Below are 15,578 nucleotides of genomic sequence, written 5' to 3'. Positions count from 1 at the left end.
CTCAAAATTAAAATGTTTTCTACCTCAAAGATAGTTTTGAAACCTTTATAAAAGTTTAAAATAATATCACAATTTTTAAAAGAATAAGAATATTTTTTTAATCTAAATAACAAATGTTCAGATATATTTTTTTAATGTTAAAATATTTCAAAATTGTTACCCAAAAACATAACCATCAAAATGAAGACCCTATAGGATTTCAACTTATTTTCAAATATTTTCATATCGACTTAATCCCTCTTTGTATACAATAGAAGAAAAGAAAAAAAATTTCCCGAAAAAAATTAATTTAAAAATCAAACAATAAGGACAAAAACCAGAAAAATAAATTTAAATTTTTCTCAGAAAAAGAACCATATTGAAAGAAACAAACAAAAACTGAAGACGAAACTTTCTTCTTATTCTTCATCATCATCATCATCTTCTTCAATGGTTTGATTATTAAACGCGACTCCATTAACGACCCAGTGCTAAGGATCGGCTTATATAATAACAAACAGACAAAATACAAATGGCAAAGAGAGAAAAAAAGAAATTAGAATTGAAAAAGAAGAAACTTTCTTTTTTATAAAATGGAAAAAGAAATGAAAAAAGATGGGAGAAAAGAAAAGTTTCGAAGTTTCTCTTCCAAGTTGAGTATGGAACTCACAGTTCTCTCGTCTTTCCAACCACTTAAAATCAGCCCCCACTCTCCCCTACACTGATGGGAAATAATCGTCTTCTTTGTCGGCCATTTTACCTTCACAATTTGAGCTCTGGTTTTTCTTCTTCATTTTAATAATCCATTCCAAGATCTCTCAACCCTTTTCTTTTTTTCCCATTTGTTTTTGCTTAGAGAACTAATTTGGGGGTTTCCGCTGGTGGGTTCTTCTTTATTTTGACCAATATGTAACTGAATATAATATAGGGAAAAAGGGGAAATGATTTCTCACTGATTTTTCGCTGTTTTTAGAGTGCCAAGTGTTCGATTAAAGCCGCAAAGTTAGTAGAGATTGTGATAATTTTTTGTATTGTTTTTGTTTTTCTTCTTTCTGCCGAATTATTGACTGTAATTCGGCGATACCCATTATTGCGAAGGCCCTGAAATTCAATCTCGATCTGCCCCTTTTCTTTCTTGTTCCTTTTCGTTGTATTTGATTTATAAGCTCCATGGTTTTGAGGTTTTTGTTAGAAGATGTGAATTGGAAGAAGACATGGCGGAATTGCTGCGTTTATTACCCTTTTTTCGACGAGTGATGGCTATGTTATGAGGTTTGTAGCTTTTTGTTTATTGATTCTCTTGTTTGCATTCACTAAGAATTGACACTGAGTTTAGAATTGAATACTGAGGAATCTTTGAATCTGAAATGAACTTGTTAAGAAACTTTAAGCAAAAGGGGTATCTGTGTTTTCTTTCTTGTGTGTTTGTTAGAGTGAGATATATTTTTATTAGACAATGTTGTTTGTTTGACATAATATGTGTTTCTACAGGTGCTAAGTTGCTGGATTTTCTGGTAGTTGTTGTGGAGGCAATGGTTGTTAATATGTTTGCAGATGTCAAGTCAAGGGGAGGATTCTTAGTCAGGTTTGTTGGATTTTGGTTTGCAATCATTCTTTTCTTTTGTACTTCACAAGGGTTGAACTTAGAAGGATTGTCCCTTTTGGAGTTGAAAAAGACTTTTACGGATGAGTTTGATAGCTTGAAGAACTGGAATCCTGCGGACCAGACACCGTGTGGCTGGATCGGTGTAAAATGCACGTCGGGTGAAGCTCCGGTCGTATGGTCACTCAACTTGAAGTCGAAAAAGCTCTCCGGATCTGTGAACCCCATTATCGGTAACTTGATTCACCTAACTTCTCTCGATCTTTCTTACAATAACTTCACTGGAAATATTCCCAAAGAGATTGGTAATTGTTCTAGTCTAGAATACCTTTCTCTTAATAACAACATGTTTGAGGGGGAAATCCCATCTCAATTGGGGAATCTTACTTCCTTGAGGGGTTTGAATATCTGTAACAACCGAATAAATGGTTCAATCCCGGAAGAGCTTGGGAAGTTATCATCACTAGTTGAGTTTGTGGCGTACACTAACCAGCTCACCGGTCCGTTGCCTCGGTCTATTGGGAATCTCAAGAATCTGAAGAGATTTAGAGCTGGACAGAATACTATCTCTGGAAGCATACCTTCTGAAATAAGTGGTTGCCAGAGTCTTAATGTGCTTGGTCTTGCTCAAAATGAGATAGGGGGGGAACTACCAAAGGAGCTCGGGATGCTTCGTAACTTAACTGAAATGATTCTTTGGAGTAACCAGTTTTCTGGTAGTATTCCTGAGGAGCTTGGGAACTGTAAGAGCCTCGAGGTCCTTGCGCTGTATGCAAATAATCTGGTTGGCCCCATACCAAAGACATTGGGGAATCTGAGCTCTCTAAAGAAGTTGTATCTCTATAGAAATGCTCTTAATGGGACTATTCCAAAGGAAATTGGTAATCTTTCTCTAGTTGAAGAAATTGATTTCTCAGAGAACTCTTTAACTGGTGACATCCCTTCTGAGTTAAGTAAGATAAAGGGTTTGCGCTTGCTTTTCCTCTTCAAAAACATGCTGATTGGTGTCATACCAGATGAATTTAGCACCTTGAGTAACTTGACACGGCTCGACCTATCGATTAACGATCTTAGAGGACCTATACCATTTGGTTTTCAATATTTCACTAAGATGGTACAACTGCAGCTTTTTGATAACTCACTCAGTGGTAGCATTCCTTCAGGACTTGGACTTTATAGCTGGCTTTGGGTGGTCGACTTTTCAGTAAACAACTTAACAGGGACGATACCTTCTCACCTTTGTCATCATTCTAACCTGAGCATTTTGAATTTGGAGTCTAACAAGTTTTATGGAAACATCCCTTCTAAAATCCTGAATTGTAGATCACTGGTGCAACTTCGTCTTGGTGGGAACATGCTTACCGGGGCGTTTCCATCTGAGCTTTGCAGCTTGATGAACCTTTCTGCTATTGAACTGGGCCAAAATAAATTCAGTGGTCCAATTCCTACAGATATTGGAAAATGTCAAAAGTTGCAACGGCTTCACATTGCAAACAATTTCTTCACATCTAGCTTGCCAAAGGAAATTGGAAAGCTCACTCAATTGGTCACTTTCAACGTGTCATCAAATCAACTCGTTGGTCAGTTGCCACTTGACTTTTTCAACTGCAAGATGCTTCAACGACTCGATCTCAGCCACAATGCCTTTGCAGGTTCTTTACCGAATGAGATCGGATCGCTTTCGCAACTGGAGCTTCTCATCCTCTCAGGAAATAAGTTCTCAGGAAACATACCTGCAGGACTAGGGAACATGTCCCGTATGACGGAATTGCAGATCGGCAGTAACTCGTTTTCTGGTGAAATTCCAAAGGAGTTGGGCTCCCTTTTAAGCTTGCAGATTGCAATGGATCTCAGTTATAACCATCTAACTGGGAGAATACCCCCAGATCTTGGAAGACTCTATCTTCTAGAGATTCTCCTGCTCAATAACAATCATTTAACTGGACAAATTCCTACAGAGTTTGACAACCTATCTAGTTTATCAATCTGCAACTTCTCCTACAATGACCTTACTGGGCCTATACCTTCCATTCCTTTATTTCGGAACATGGGCATCGATAGCTTTAGAGGCAACGACGGACTTTGCGGCGGACCTCTTGGTGATTGCAGTGGGAATGCTTATTCTCATTCAACACAATTAGAGAGTGCAAATACATCACGCGGTAAAATCATCACAGGAATTGCTTCTGCTGTAGGTGGGGTTTCTCTCATTTTGATTATGATTATTTTGCATCACATGAGACGTCAACATGAATCGACTTCGACGCCAAATAAGGAGATTCTGTCCTCTGACTCGGACTTTTACTTACCTCCCAAGGAGGGTTTTACCTTCCATGATCTGGTTGAAGTCACAAATAACTTTCATGATAGTTATATTATTGGAAAGGGTGCTTGTGGGACAGTTTATAAAGCCGTGGTTCATACCGGGCAGATAATCGCTGTTAAGAAGTTGGCATCAAACAGGGAAGGGAACAACATTGAAAACAGTTTTCAGGCTGAAATTTTGACCCTTGGACAGATAAGGCATCGAAATATCGTTAAGCTTTACGGATACTGCTACCACCAAGGTTGTAATCTGCTCCTTTATGAATACATGGCAAAGGGTAGTTTAGGTGAACTAATCCACGGGTCCTCTTGTTGCTTGGATTGGCCAACTCGCTTCACAATTGCGGTCGGAGCTGCAGACGGTCTAGCATATTTGCATCATGACTGCAAACCAAAGATAGTTCACCGTGATATCAAATCCAATAATATTCTCCTCGACGATCACTTTGAAGCTCATGTCGGTGATTTCGGTCTGGCGAAAGTTATTGACATGCCTCATTCTAAATCAATGTCAGCAGTTGCAGGATCGTATGGATACATAGCTCCTGGTAAGCTCTTTGTAATGACTCGAATATGAAAAATTTTCAATGAGCTATTAGTTAAGTTTAGAGATAAATATAACTATCATCCCATTTTGTATGAACATAAGGTCGATATTTTTTATCTCGATAACTAGGATTCTTTTGAAATGTCAGTATCACTCTATTCTGTCCACAATATGCTTACTCTATGAAGGTTACCAAAAATAATGTGTAAGGGTATTTTAGAAACTTTTGAAAGTTTAGGGGTATTTTTGAAACAAAACTAAACGGTTTTCATCCCAAAATAACAGTAAGGACTGTTTTTTAATCTCTTCTTGAAACTTTAAGGGTATTTTTGAAACTTTTGAAAGTTTAGGGGTATTTTTTATACGAATTACAAAGTTCAAGGACATTTTGTATAATTTAACCAAAATCCCATCTTTGCATTACTTGCACAAGTTTTTGTAAGTATGAGCATATCATTGACATTGTCACTTTTTCATCTTGCAAATTAGGATTCTTTCAAAAGTTGGAAGTTTACCTTTTCTATTCTCTTTTCTGGCTGCAGAATATGCATACTCTATGAAGGTTACAGAGAAATGTGATATTTATAGTTTTGGAGTGGTTCTTCTAGAGTTGTTAACAGGAAAAACCCCTGTGCAGCCATTAGATCAGGGAGGTGATCTTGTAACATGGGTGAAAAATTTTATCCGCGACCATTCATACACGTCGAGAATATTTGATTCTCGGTTGAACCTTCAAGACCGAAGTATCGTCGAGCACATGATGAGTGTACTTAAAATCGCTCTAATGTGTACAAGTATGTCTCCTTTCGACCGACCATCGATGCGGGAGGTTGTATCGATGCTTACAGAGTCTAATGAGCAAGAAGTGAATTTCATTCCATCTCCAGATTCGGACCTTCCCCTCAAAGATAATACCGTCTGACAGTTTATCCATTCTTACTGTGTCCTTGAGTTCTAAGGAGACGGTTTATCCATTCTTGGAAGTTTCATAAGATGGCTATAGTTTTTTTTATTGTTCCTCCTGATTTTTTTTTTCTAACAGGAAATTGATTAGTTTCATAGTTTTCTTTCCCTCTCTCTTTTAGAAAAATGTCTCCATTGAATTCACTTTTCAGTTATTGGGGGTAATTTGGGTAAAGATAGGTATTCTCCAATTCTGTATTTTTGTTAAAGAAACTAATACAGTTTTCATGTATAGTTGGTAATACCATTGTTCTGTATGTAAAAACATCAGTGTTATTATCAATAAAAGTCTAAACTTCTTTCTATTCAGTTCATATCTCACTTGACATCAAAAGAATTCTTGGAACATTTAATATCTTAATTGGGTGACCCCTTTGATTTGCATTTGTATTTGTATTTCCAAATATATCTAAATTTACAACCCGTCTCTTTTGACTACAAGATCAAACTTTTAGATGCGACTCCAATCCACTTAAAAGCTTAACACGATAACATTCTCCTACAAAAATGTGTAGCCTGAGAAGGAAATTGGAACAAAAGATCTCATTGCCCCGAATTTGTAGAAAGTATGACACATGTAAATCAATATTAATTGGAAAATAAATGATGTTATAGGAGTTCAAACATAAAATCTATTGTAATACGAGGTTAAATCATCAATCAATTCAAGAGTAATCTTAAAGGTCGGTAGAGTTACGTTAGATTTAATTATATCAATACTTCAACAAGGACGTTATATATTAAAAAAAATGAAGTTGCATTCACTATCATGATGTACGAAATTCTGTTTGCAAGTCAAATTGGATTTTGATATGCAAGTTTTGGTGCAAGAATGGCCTTAGAATGAGCCATTAGTGAACGACTTTCTGTTTGATAGACATCTAGGAGGACCATGCAAAAGAGATTGACATCTTTTATGCTTATACAGTCTACTAACAGTTTTTCATATCAATTATGGTTAAATTACAAATTTCTCCTTTAAAACTTTTCAGTCTTATTTAAAAGGACTATGTCAAATAGGTCATCGAACTTTCAATCTTATATCTAATAGGTCGGTAATCTTAACAATTAATCGATCTAATTAGATATAACATTGAATCTAATAGGACTACGAGTTTTTAATATATTTGTTTTTTTATCTATTACATCCATAAATTTTGAAGAAAATATCAAATACAATAAGAACCTTATTAGACCCAAATAAACAAATAAATAACTTGCTATACTCAAGCTTGAAAGTTTTAATTTTTCCTCAACGCTTTTTAAAATTAAGAGATCCAGACAAAATTTAAAATTAATGGACATATTAAATATCTTTTAAAGTTAGAATAATTAAATAGACAAATAAATATTTAGAGTTGGTATAAAAAAAAAAAACACTAAAAGTTTAGAGCTTAATATTTCTAAAAAAGAGAGAGAGAGAGAGATTAGTTAGTTCTTTATTTTCTTTGCCAATTTCGAATGGTCAAAGTAATCGTTCATTTGAATGCATGGCGTTGATGATAAATAATGTTATTTTATTGCTTTTGTTTTCGAGGATTTCAAATCGGTTTATTATTATTATCTTTAACAAAAGAATAGAATAATGAGAGTTGTTCATATTATAAACCTTTTTTTTCCTAATTCAGTTTAATTAAAGAAATGTAAGGTAGGAAATAAACTAACATAATTTTCAACCGCTTTGAATTATATAGAGTATGTAGTCAAAGCCGTTGAAATAATATTTAGACTGTATCAAAATTTATAATAATTTCTTTTATTAGAAATTGTACTATATCATTATCAGTCAAATTGACTGTTAACTATCGAAAGTGAAGCGAACATAAATAAAACAAGTATTTAAAACTATATTATTCGATGCATAACACATTTCAATCAGCTTCATTATAAATCAATCACGTGTTCTCGTTGTTTAAAGAATACTTAGATTTGGTGTAAATCTATAGCCTTTGAATGTTCAATTATTCAGTAAAAAATTTAAAGATCAAAATAAAAGATAATCATATTTGAAATGATGGAATTACTAATTACTAGTTACTCAACAATATTAAATGTGTGAGCGATAAAATATTAAAAGAATTCTTTTCTTAATTTGCATCAAATAACCATTAAAATAAGATTGCAGTGGAAATGAACTCAATAATTTCTTTTTTTATATTGGATAATAATAATACTCATTGCTTTAAGTCTTTAATTTGCATAACTCATTAATAGTTGACATCTACTTCTTTTTTTTAGATTGAAAATTCAAATTTCCATAAAATCCATATTTGTTATATTTAAATAAATTGTAGGGTAAAATATACTTTTGGTTTCTAAGTTTTGAGTTAAATGTCTATTTGATCCTTGATATTTTAAAATGGACATTTTTGTCCTCATGTTTGAAATTTTATTTTAAATGGTGCTTGACTTTATTTAATCGTTAGTCGACTAACAAAAAGATGATGTGGCATGATTGAGGTGACACCTTTCAAATGATGTAGCAAATTTTATTGATTTATGTTGGTGTTTCATTTTATTTTTCTCTTTCTCCCGTTCTCCCTCAACTTTAGTCTTTCTTTTCTTCAACTACGGGGACTAAATAAACACCTAACTCAAACTTTGGAGACTAAAAGTATAATTTGCCTTAAATTTCTATTTCTAATCGAATCTGAGTATAACTAAACTGGTTAAAATATATGTCATCTTTGCCCTACTCTATAGTAATTAAATTGTGAACCTAGATTTTTGCCCAACAATTATAAACATTATTTTTCAGTATCTTTTTTCCTCTATCTAGTGATGATCTCATCTTAATTTGATAGCACATAGAATAGTGGAAAACCAATATCCATAAAGAAGAAGATTTAAAAAAAAAAATGAATGTGCCAAAGAAGATTCAACTCCCAACAACTTAGTGCCAACCCAAAACCATTGATAGGAACAAGTTGATGAACCAAACACACACTCCCAAATGAAAATAGTTGGAGAGATGAAGGAATTAAAGAGCCCATATGCTCAATGTATATATATATATATCTTTATGAAGCTAAGAAACATGTGAAGAGAAAGTCAAATGGGACAAAAGTCTTTCATCACATTATACATATAAAGTCAATTTGGAAGGTAGGGAAAATATAAAAATACAAAAGAGAGAGAGAGAGTTAAAGTTAGATTTTAACCCAATACCATAATGATGATGAGAACAATGAGATGAACTATGAATGCAAGTATTTTATGTACCTAAAAGATCATGTCATATCTTGAAATTAAAATAAAATATTTATTGGAATTTCTAATAATAAATAAGTGACTACTATTTTCTTGTTGATAATAAAAAAAAAATATTTATTGGATCATTTTTAATTTTGTGCCTATAATAATAAATAATTACTTCTTTTAAGTAGTTATAGAAAAATAGAGGTCCATAATAGGAGGCAAAAAAAATCTTACCTTAATAAATTACATATAGCTCAAAGAATGACATATACATAATGTACCAATGATATACTTGATAGGAATATTGATATATCAATAATATATCTAACACATTTTTTTTTAATTGTATTGTCTAGTTTTCCTTATTGATTTTGTGTTGTATTTTCAATAGCTTTTTGATAAAATGTTAGTCTCTTATAACTCAAATGTTTGATATGAATGCCAATGTAGCATTGATATACCAATGTTTATTATACTATTGAAGGAATTAATAACATTGATATACCTAATTAGATATACTAATTGTTGGGATTGGTGTCCTAATTCTCCCGAAATCTTGTAGTTTGTAAACTTTGTACACATTATTATGCATAAAATAAGAGTTATTTTATTTGCATTTACTCATATCCAATAAACAAAGATCTGTGGTTGTTGTATGTAAACTTAAGCATATGAGATATACAAGTGGATCATGAAGGAAATCAGACATGAGGATTTCCATGAGTAGCGGAATGATCGTTCCAAATTTCATTCGTATATGAATATACACAATTACAATCAGAAATGGAAACTTACAGGCTATGCACAATACGAAATTACAGCATGCTTTACAAAGATCAAGGGAAGAATTATATGTACCTTTGAAGACTCATATTCAAACTCCCTCGATCTCCAACGCTCGTACACTACGACCACTATACTGCAAGATCAATGCGACCACGAACACAGCGATCTCCAAGATCACGAACACAACGAACAGCCTCCAAAAACCTTGAACTATGTCGAGTTGAGTACGACACCACCACAATGGCTACCTTGGTATTCTCGGTGTAAGAATCCAGAAGTGTGGGCTGTGTGTGGACTTGGTCAGAAGAAGAGACCAGAGGAAGAATAATCGTGTAAACGATTGAGCAAGTGGAAGATGACAAGGTCTGTCGTATAGACGATGCCCAATCATTTAGAAGAACCTCCACGATCGTTTAGCAAAAGCTCCATGATCGTTTAGCTATCGATCAACTAAGTGAATTATCGTGTAGTGTCACTCAATGATCGTCTAGTCTCTCTTCAGCTATCGTTTAGTAAATCTCAATCACTTGACAGCCTTACCGTGAGAACTCTTTCCCAGAATGGAAAATCTCAAATCATACTAAATTTAGGAAAACATTTTTTCTTTTATCTCACGGTTACCATGAAACCACTAATAACCACTCACTCAATTGGTTATTAGAAAAAAAAAAAAAGATAATTATCCAATAATTAATATTATTATAAATATATATGATAACCAACTTACCATACTATATTTATAACCTATAGTTTTAATATTTCATCTCATGAAACATATAAACCATAGCTCTTTTTCAATTTCATGGTACTTAATGTAAATCTCATTTACATTAATCCTCCACTTGATGTATCTCACACATCACACCGATTATATCATATATAATCGAATTACCACTTGTCAATTTGAACATTTCAAATCAACACCAAGAACTGATCCTCAACTTGAATCCATTGAGCTACCAAGAGGACCTGAATAACTGACTAAATTCTAACAGTACGTGAATAACTGACTAAACTCTTTAGTCATGGGATCTACCATCTGTTAACTGCCAGGTACTCCACTAAAGACCGACAACTAAACTCTTCTTACCACAGATATATTATGTGTCCATATCAACCAATCAACAGTGCAATAACCCTTCACAGATCGCTCGTAAGTACAATTGAGCCAATTTATCGTTATGCCCCTATAGTTATATCTAATTTCTTAAGTACCACTGATCCCTTTAATGAACATAAGTCATAGTCCTACTATGACTGAGTCCTCTCTTCCAAAGAGAAGCTGTGACCACTATGTTCAAGACCCAGAATCAACCCTTAAGGGAGCAATCTATCTACTTACCCCTGCTTCGGGGAAGGAGTGAATTCCATCTTGTGTAACTGAGTTCCCAGCTCCCAAATCAGACAAATCTCCAAAAAGGTAGACTTGTTGAGTTGGCAATCTGGCCACTCTTGCCCATACTAATCAAAGGACCGCCCTCAAAGGCAGAAGTTTCCAAAATACTCAGGATTGAGATCATGTCACCTATGGTCGTTTAGGTGAGATGTAAGTCTTAAGTATTAACGGCGTTATATAAAGAGACTAGTCATCTCGTGGTCCGGTCTTATACAAACTCTTTGTATATGACACCCTCGCTCGCATGTCTCCACATGAATGGTCAGGATCATCCATCTGTAGTAGTTCACAACACTTGTAAACCTCTACAAAGCGGGCTTAATCCGTAGTGCCACCAGGATCAAGTATCCCTCCTTAATCCTTATACTACAAATCTTTTTAGGTTATCACTTAAGGCATGATCCACTTGTATATCTCATATACATCCTTAAGTTTACATACAATAACCATGGAGCTTTGTTTATTGGATATGAGTAAATGCAAAATAAAATAACTCTTATTTTATTCATAACAATGTGTACAATATTTACAAACTACGAAACTCCGGGAGAATTAGAACACCAATCCCAACAATCTCCTACTTGTTCTAATGCCTCGGGAGACTAATGTACAATACATGAAAAATACATGTACAATATACAATAAACTAGGGCATACTCTATACCCCAATATCATCTTCCACTTGTCATAGACAAGATGCCGCATGTCCCATTGACCCAGACTCTTCAGATGACCCTCGAACACTTTAGCCATGAGAGCCTTTGTAAATGGATCAACAACATTGTGCTCTGACGCGATCTTTGTGACTATCACATCACCGCGATGCACAATCTCCCTGATCAAGTGATATTTCCGTTCTATATGCTTGCCTCTACGATGACTCCAAGGTTCCTTCAAATTTTCCCTAGTCCCGCTGTTATCACAATAAGGTAAGGAATTTCCTCAACCAAACAGCCTCCTTAGCAGCTTCACAGGCAGCTACAGCAGCTTCACAGGCAGCTACAGCAGCTTCACAGGCAGCTACGTATTCGGCTTCCATAATGAAGTCCGTAATGCATTTTTTCTTGATGCTTCGCCACACTATAGACCCTCAATTCAGAATGAACACTGACCCCGATATCGATTTACGAGAAACTCTATCAGTCTAAAAGTCAAAGTCTGTGTATCCTGTAAGGATCAAATCCATATCTCCATACACGAGCATGTAATCCCTCGTTCTCTGAAGATACTTGAGAATCGTTTTGACCACCGTCCAGTGATTTAATCCTGGATTAGACTGATACGATTGATAATCCCTAATGCATAGAAAATGTCAGGTCTAGTACATAACATTGCATACATTAAGCGTCCAACAGCTTAAGCATAGGGAATCTGTCTCATCTCCTCAACCTCTTGAGGTGTCTTAGGACATTGATCCTTAGACAGAACGATTCCATGCCTAAAAGGTAACAAACCCTCTTGGAATCCTACATCCTATACCTGATAAACATTTGATCGATGTATGATGCTCGAGATAAGGCTAACCTCTTGTTCTTATAATCCCAAGAGATCTGGATCCCTAGAGCATACTGCACCTCACCCAAATCTTTCATTTGGAACTGAGCAGCTAGCCACTTTTTAATGTCAGTCAGAAACCTTACATCATTCCTAATGAGTGAGATATCATCCACATAAAGTACCAGAAAAGCTATTGAGTTGTTGATGATTTTCTTGTAAACACAAGGCTTATCAACGTTCTGATCAAAGCCAAACGATCTGACCGCACTGTCAAATCTAATGTTCCACGATCTAGACGCTTGTTTCAGCCCATAAATGGACCTATTAAGCTTGCAAACTCTTTGCTTTTGATCTAGAACTATGAACCCTTCTGGTTGAGCCATGTAGATGGTCTCCTCAAGATTAACATTAAGAAAGGCAGTCTTGACATCCATTTGCCATATCTCATAATCATAAAATGTGGCTATGGATAGGAGTATCCTAATAGACTTCAACATGACAACAAGTGAGAAAGTTTTCTCATAGTCTACTCCCTCGACCTGGGTATAACCCTTTGCCACGAGTCTAGCCTTAAAGGTCTGCATCTTTCCATTTACACCTCGTTTAGCAATGACGATCATCGTCGAGCATTTTGCCAAATCGTTTAGTAAATGCTTGATCATTTAACACACGAAAAGGTAAACGATCATCTAATGCCATCGCATAGCATTCAACGCATCGCCCAGTTGTCGCCCAAAGGTATGAGATCGAGTAGTGCTATTGCATAGCAACTCAACGCATCGCTTAGCTACCGCATAGAGGTAACCGAACGCATAGTGCTATCATATAGCAACTCAACGCATCGCTTAGCTACCGCATAGAGGTAAACAAATGCGTAGTGTTATCGCATAGCAACTCAACACATCGTTTAGCTCCAGATCGAAGTGAGCGATCACTCGAGGCTATCGTATAGCTCTTCATAACTATCGCTTAGTTCTATCGTCTAGCACTGCATGTCATCATTTAGTATCCGCAGTGTAGCTAAACGATCGCTTAGCTCCATCGTATAGAACATTATCGTGTCGTTCAGCATCGTAGGCAAGTGATTTATTTAGTTCCATCGCATAGAAACTTCAACGCATCGCTTAGCACTTCGTCTACACGATCGCTTAGCTCCGCGTCTAAACGATTGCTCAACACTATCGCGTAGCACTTCATCGCATCACTTAGCGCGTATCATTGCTAAACGATTGTATAATATCATATAGTAAATTCAATGTATCGTTTAGTTCCCACGCCAAAGCTAAACGATCGCTTAATGCTATTGTATAGTAAATTAAACGCATTGTTTAGCTCCCGCAGGTACACGATCATCTAGCATTCAACATCACAACGACCAGCGCCCATTGCTATACGATCGTCTAGCTTTTCTTCACATCGTATAGCGTCTGGAGCTAGACGATCATTTAGCAACTGGAACCACAACGACGATAAGAACAGAGGTTGATTTTTCTGGAACTGCAACTTGGCCTCTTCGCTTGTTTCTTCGATTTACAGTTTAATTTCTACTTTAATGACTCCAAATAAATTACAGACTCTTGAGAACACATTAAAATTCATCAAGCAAGATCCAATTACAAATTTAAATGAGAAATTAAAGAGAATTGAACAGCCAAAACTCAGAAAACCATATCAGTGCATCAGTTTCATATTTCTCATATAAAACACCCACCAAACCAAAATTAATCCGAAGTGAATGCTTATTTGATACTCTAATACCAATTGTAGGATTGTATTAGATGCAGCGGAAGAACAAGGATCATCTAAGCATTAAATTCACTAATTTTGGCATAATATAAAGCATGCTTCTGCAGAAAAATGGGTTTCAAGAGATACCTCTTGAAGAACTTCTTCAAAGCTCCATCTCCAGCTACAATCTTCTCCATATCTTGTTGTAGACCACCTCAAGATCTTCCCCATTATTCTCTTGGTGCTCTAGATTGAGTTGTGGGACTCAAAACAAGCTTGAATCAAGGGATGAAAGAGAAAAACTCACTGCTGCAACAAGGTTGAAGAACCTTTCTTCAAACCAGTTTTTCTCTCAAAAACATTTTGATTGTATGCCCAATTTTCACTCCAATCTTCTCATTATATTGCTGATCAACATGCAAAGAGAAGAGTTGCATATGTTGCAGCTCATGCTTGAAGAAGACAAGGCCAAATGGTTGCTTCATGTATGAGTTAGTTAAGTGATGGATAATGGAAAAGCCCATTTTTCCATTTGTGTTTTAGTTTTCTTTTCTTTTTTCAATTTTATTCAAAAATCAAATTTTGATTTAAAAATCTATTTGATTTTAAAAATGAAAAATTAATTAATTTCATAAATTAATTATTAAATAAAACTTAATTAATTTAATATCAAATATTAAATTAATTTTAACACATATCCATCTTTATATATTTAAATCATAATTTAAATATATAAATTCTCCTATTCGCTTTAACTCTAAATTAAACATATAATTATATCTCATATAATTACTAATTCCCTTAATTCTAATTTGAAAAATTTCAAATTAACTTATCACGCTATTTCTAGAGTTAGTCCGTTACGAGCTAGTAGGGGGAACCTCGCGGACCTACAGATCATTGAACTCCAACGATTCGAGATTAATTGGCTAAACTCATTAGACCAGATTAATCTCCATTCGTTAACTAATTGGGTCATTCCACTAAAGCCCATAGTTGCACTCCCCTCACTATAGATATAATTATGTCCACATGATTTAACCATAATCAACAAGTCGATCCTTCACAGATTGTTCGTAATAACGGTTGGGTCAAATATCTGTTTTACCCCCCGAGATTACGTCTTATTCTTCAAGTCCCTACTGATCCTCTAATGAACAACTGGTTTGTGATCCAATCACTAAACCAAACTCTCTCAGCCCAGTGAGAGGGTGAGGCCCCTTGTTCAAGACCTGGATTTAGTACTTGAGAGAACAACCTTTCTCCTATCCCTAAATCGGGTAGGTGTGAACTTCGTCTTGCACCCTATGTCTCCAGCTATCTATCCGGTCTTACCCCCTGAAATGGGAGTCTTATTGAGCCGGCGCTGTTGAGCCAACCTTCAACTATGCAAATCTAAGGGCAATCCCGAATAAACAAAAGTTCATAGTTAGCTCAGGATTAAGATCGAGTTACCTAGGTCATCTAGGTGAAATAGTCAATCTTAAATAGTAAACAGCGTTATAAAGTAAGAGTGACTTATTTCTTGGTCCTGATCTTATGCAAACTTATTGCAT

The 15,578-nt window shown here is 35.3% G+C and overlaps 1 protein-coding gene across 1 annotated transcript; it reads left to right on the top strand.

Moving 5' to 3' along the window:
• Positions 1–402: 402 nt before the first annotated feature.
• Positions 403–5,722, top strand: LOC120074624 (probable leucine-rich repeat receptor-like protein kinase At5g63930). Its single transcript, XM_039027805.1, has 3 exons — positions 403–1,251; positions 1,471–4,455; positions 4,997–5,722. The coding sequence occupies exons 2-3, from the start codon at positions 1,512–1,514 to the stop codon at positions 5,374–5,376; spliced, it is 3,324 nt and encodes a 1,107-aa protein (XP_038883733.1). The 5' UTR covers positions 403–1,251; positions 1,471–1,511; the 3' UTR covers positions 5,377–5,722.
• The last annotated feature ends 9,856 nt before the right edge of the window (positions 5,723–15,578 follow it).

This window comes from Benincasa hispida, chromosome 1 (genome assembly GCF_009727055.1).
Source record: "Benincasa hispida cultivar B227 chromosome 1, ASM972705v1, whole genome shotgun sequence".
Classification (NCBI taxonomy): Eukaryota; Viridiplantae; Streptophyta; class Magnoliopsida; order Cucurbitales; family Cucurbitaceae; genus Benincasa; species Benincasa hispida.
This window is presented reverse-complemented; position numbering and strand designations above follow the sequence as displayed.

Bases quoted from the DNA above. Each gene is read 5' to 3' on its own strand.
- LOC120074624 (XM_039027805.1), top strand. From the start codon at position 1,512: ATGGTTGTTAATATGTTTGCAGATGTCAAGTCAAGGGGAGGATTCTTA. The intron at 4,456-4,996 runs GTAAGCTCTTTG...TTCTGGCTGCAG, and splicing joins GTATGGATACATAGCTCCTG to AATATGCATACTCTATGAAG.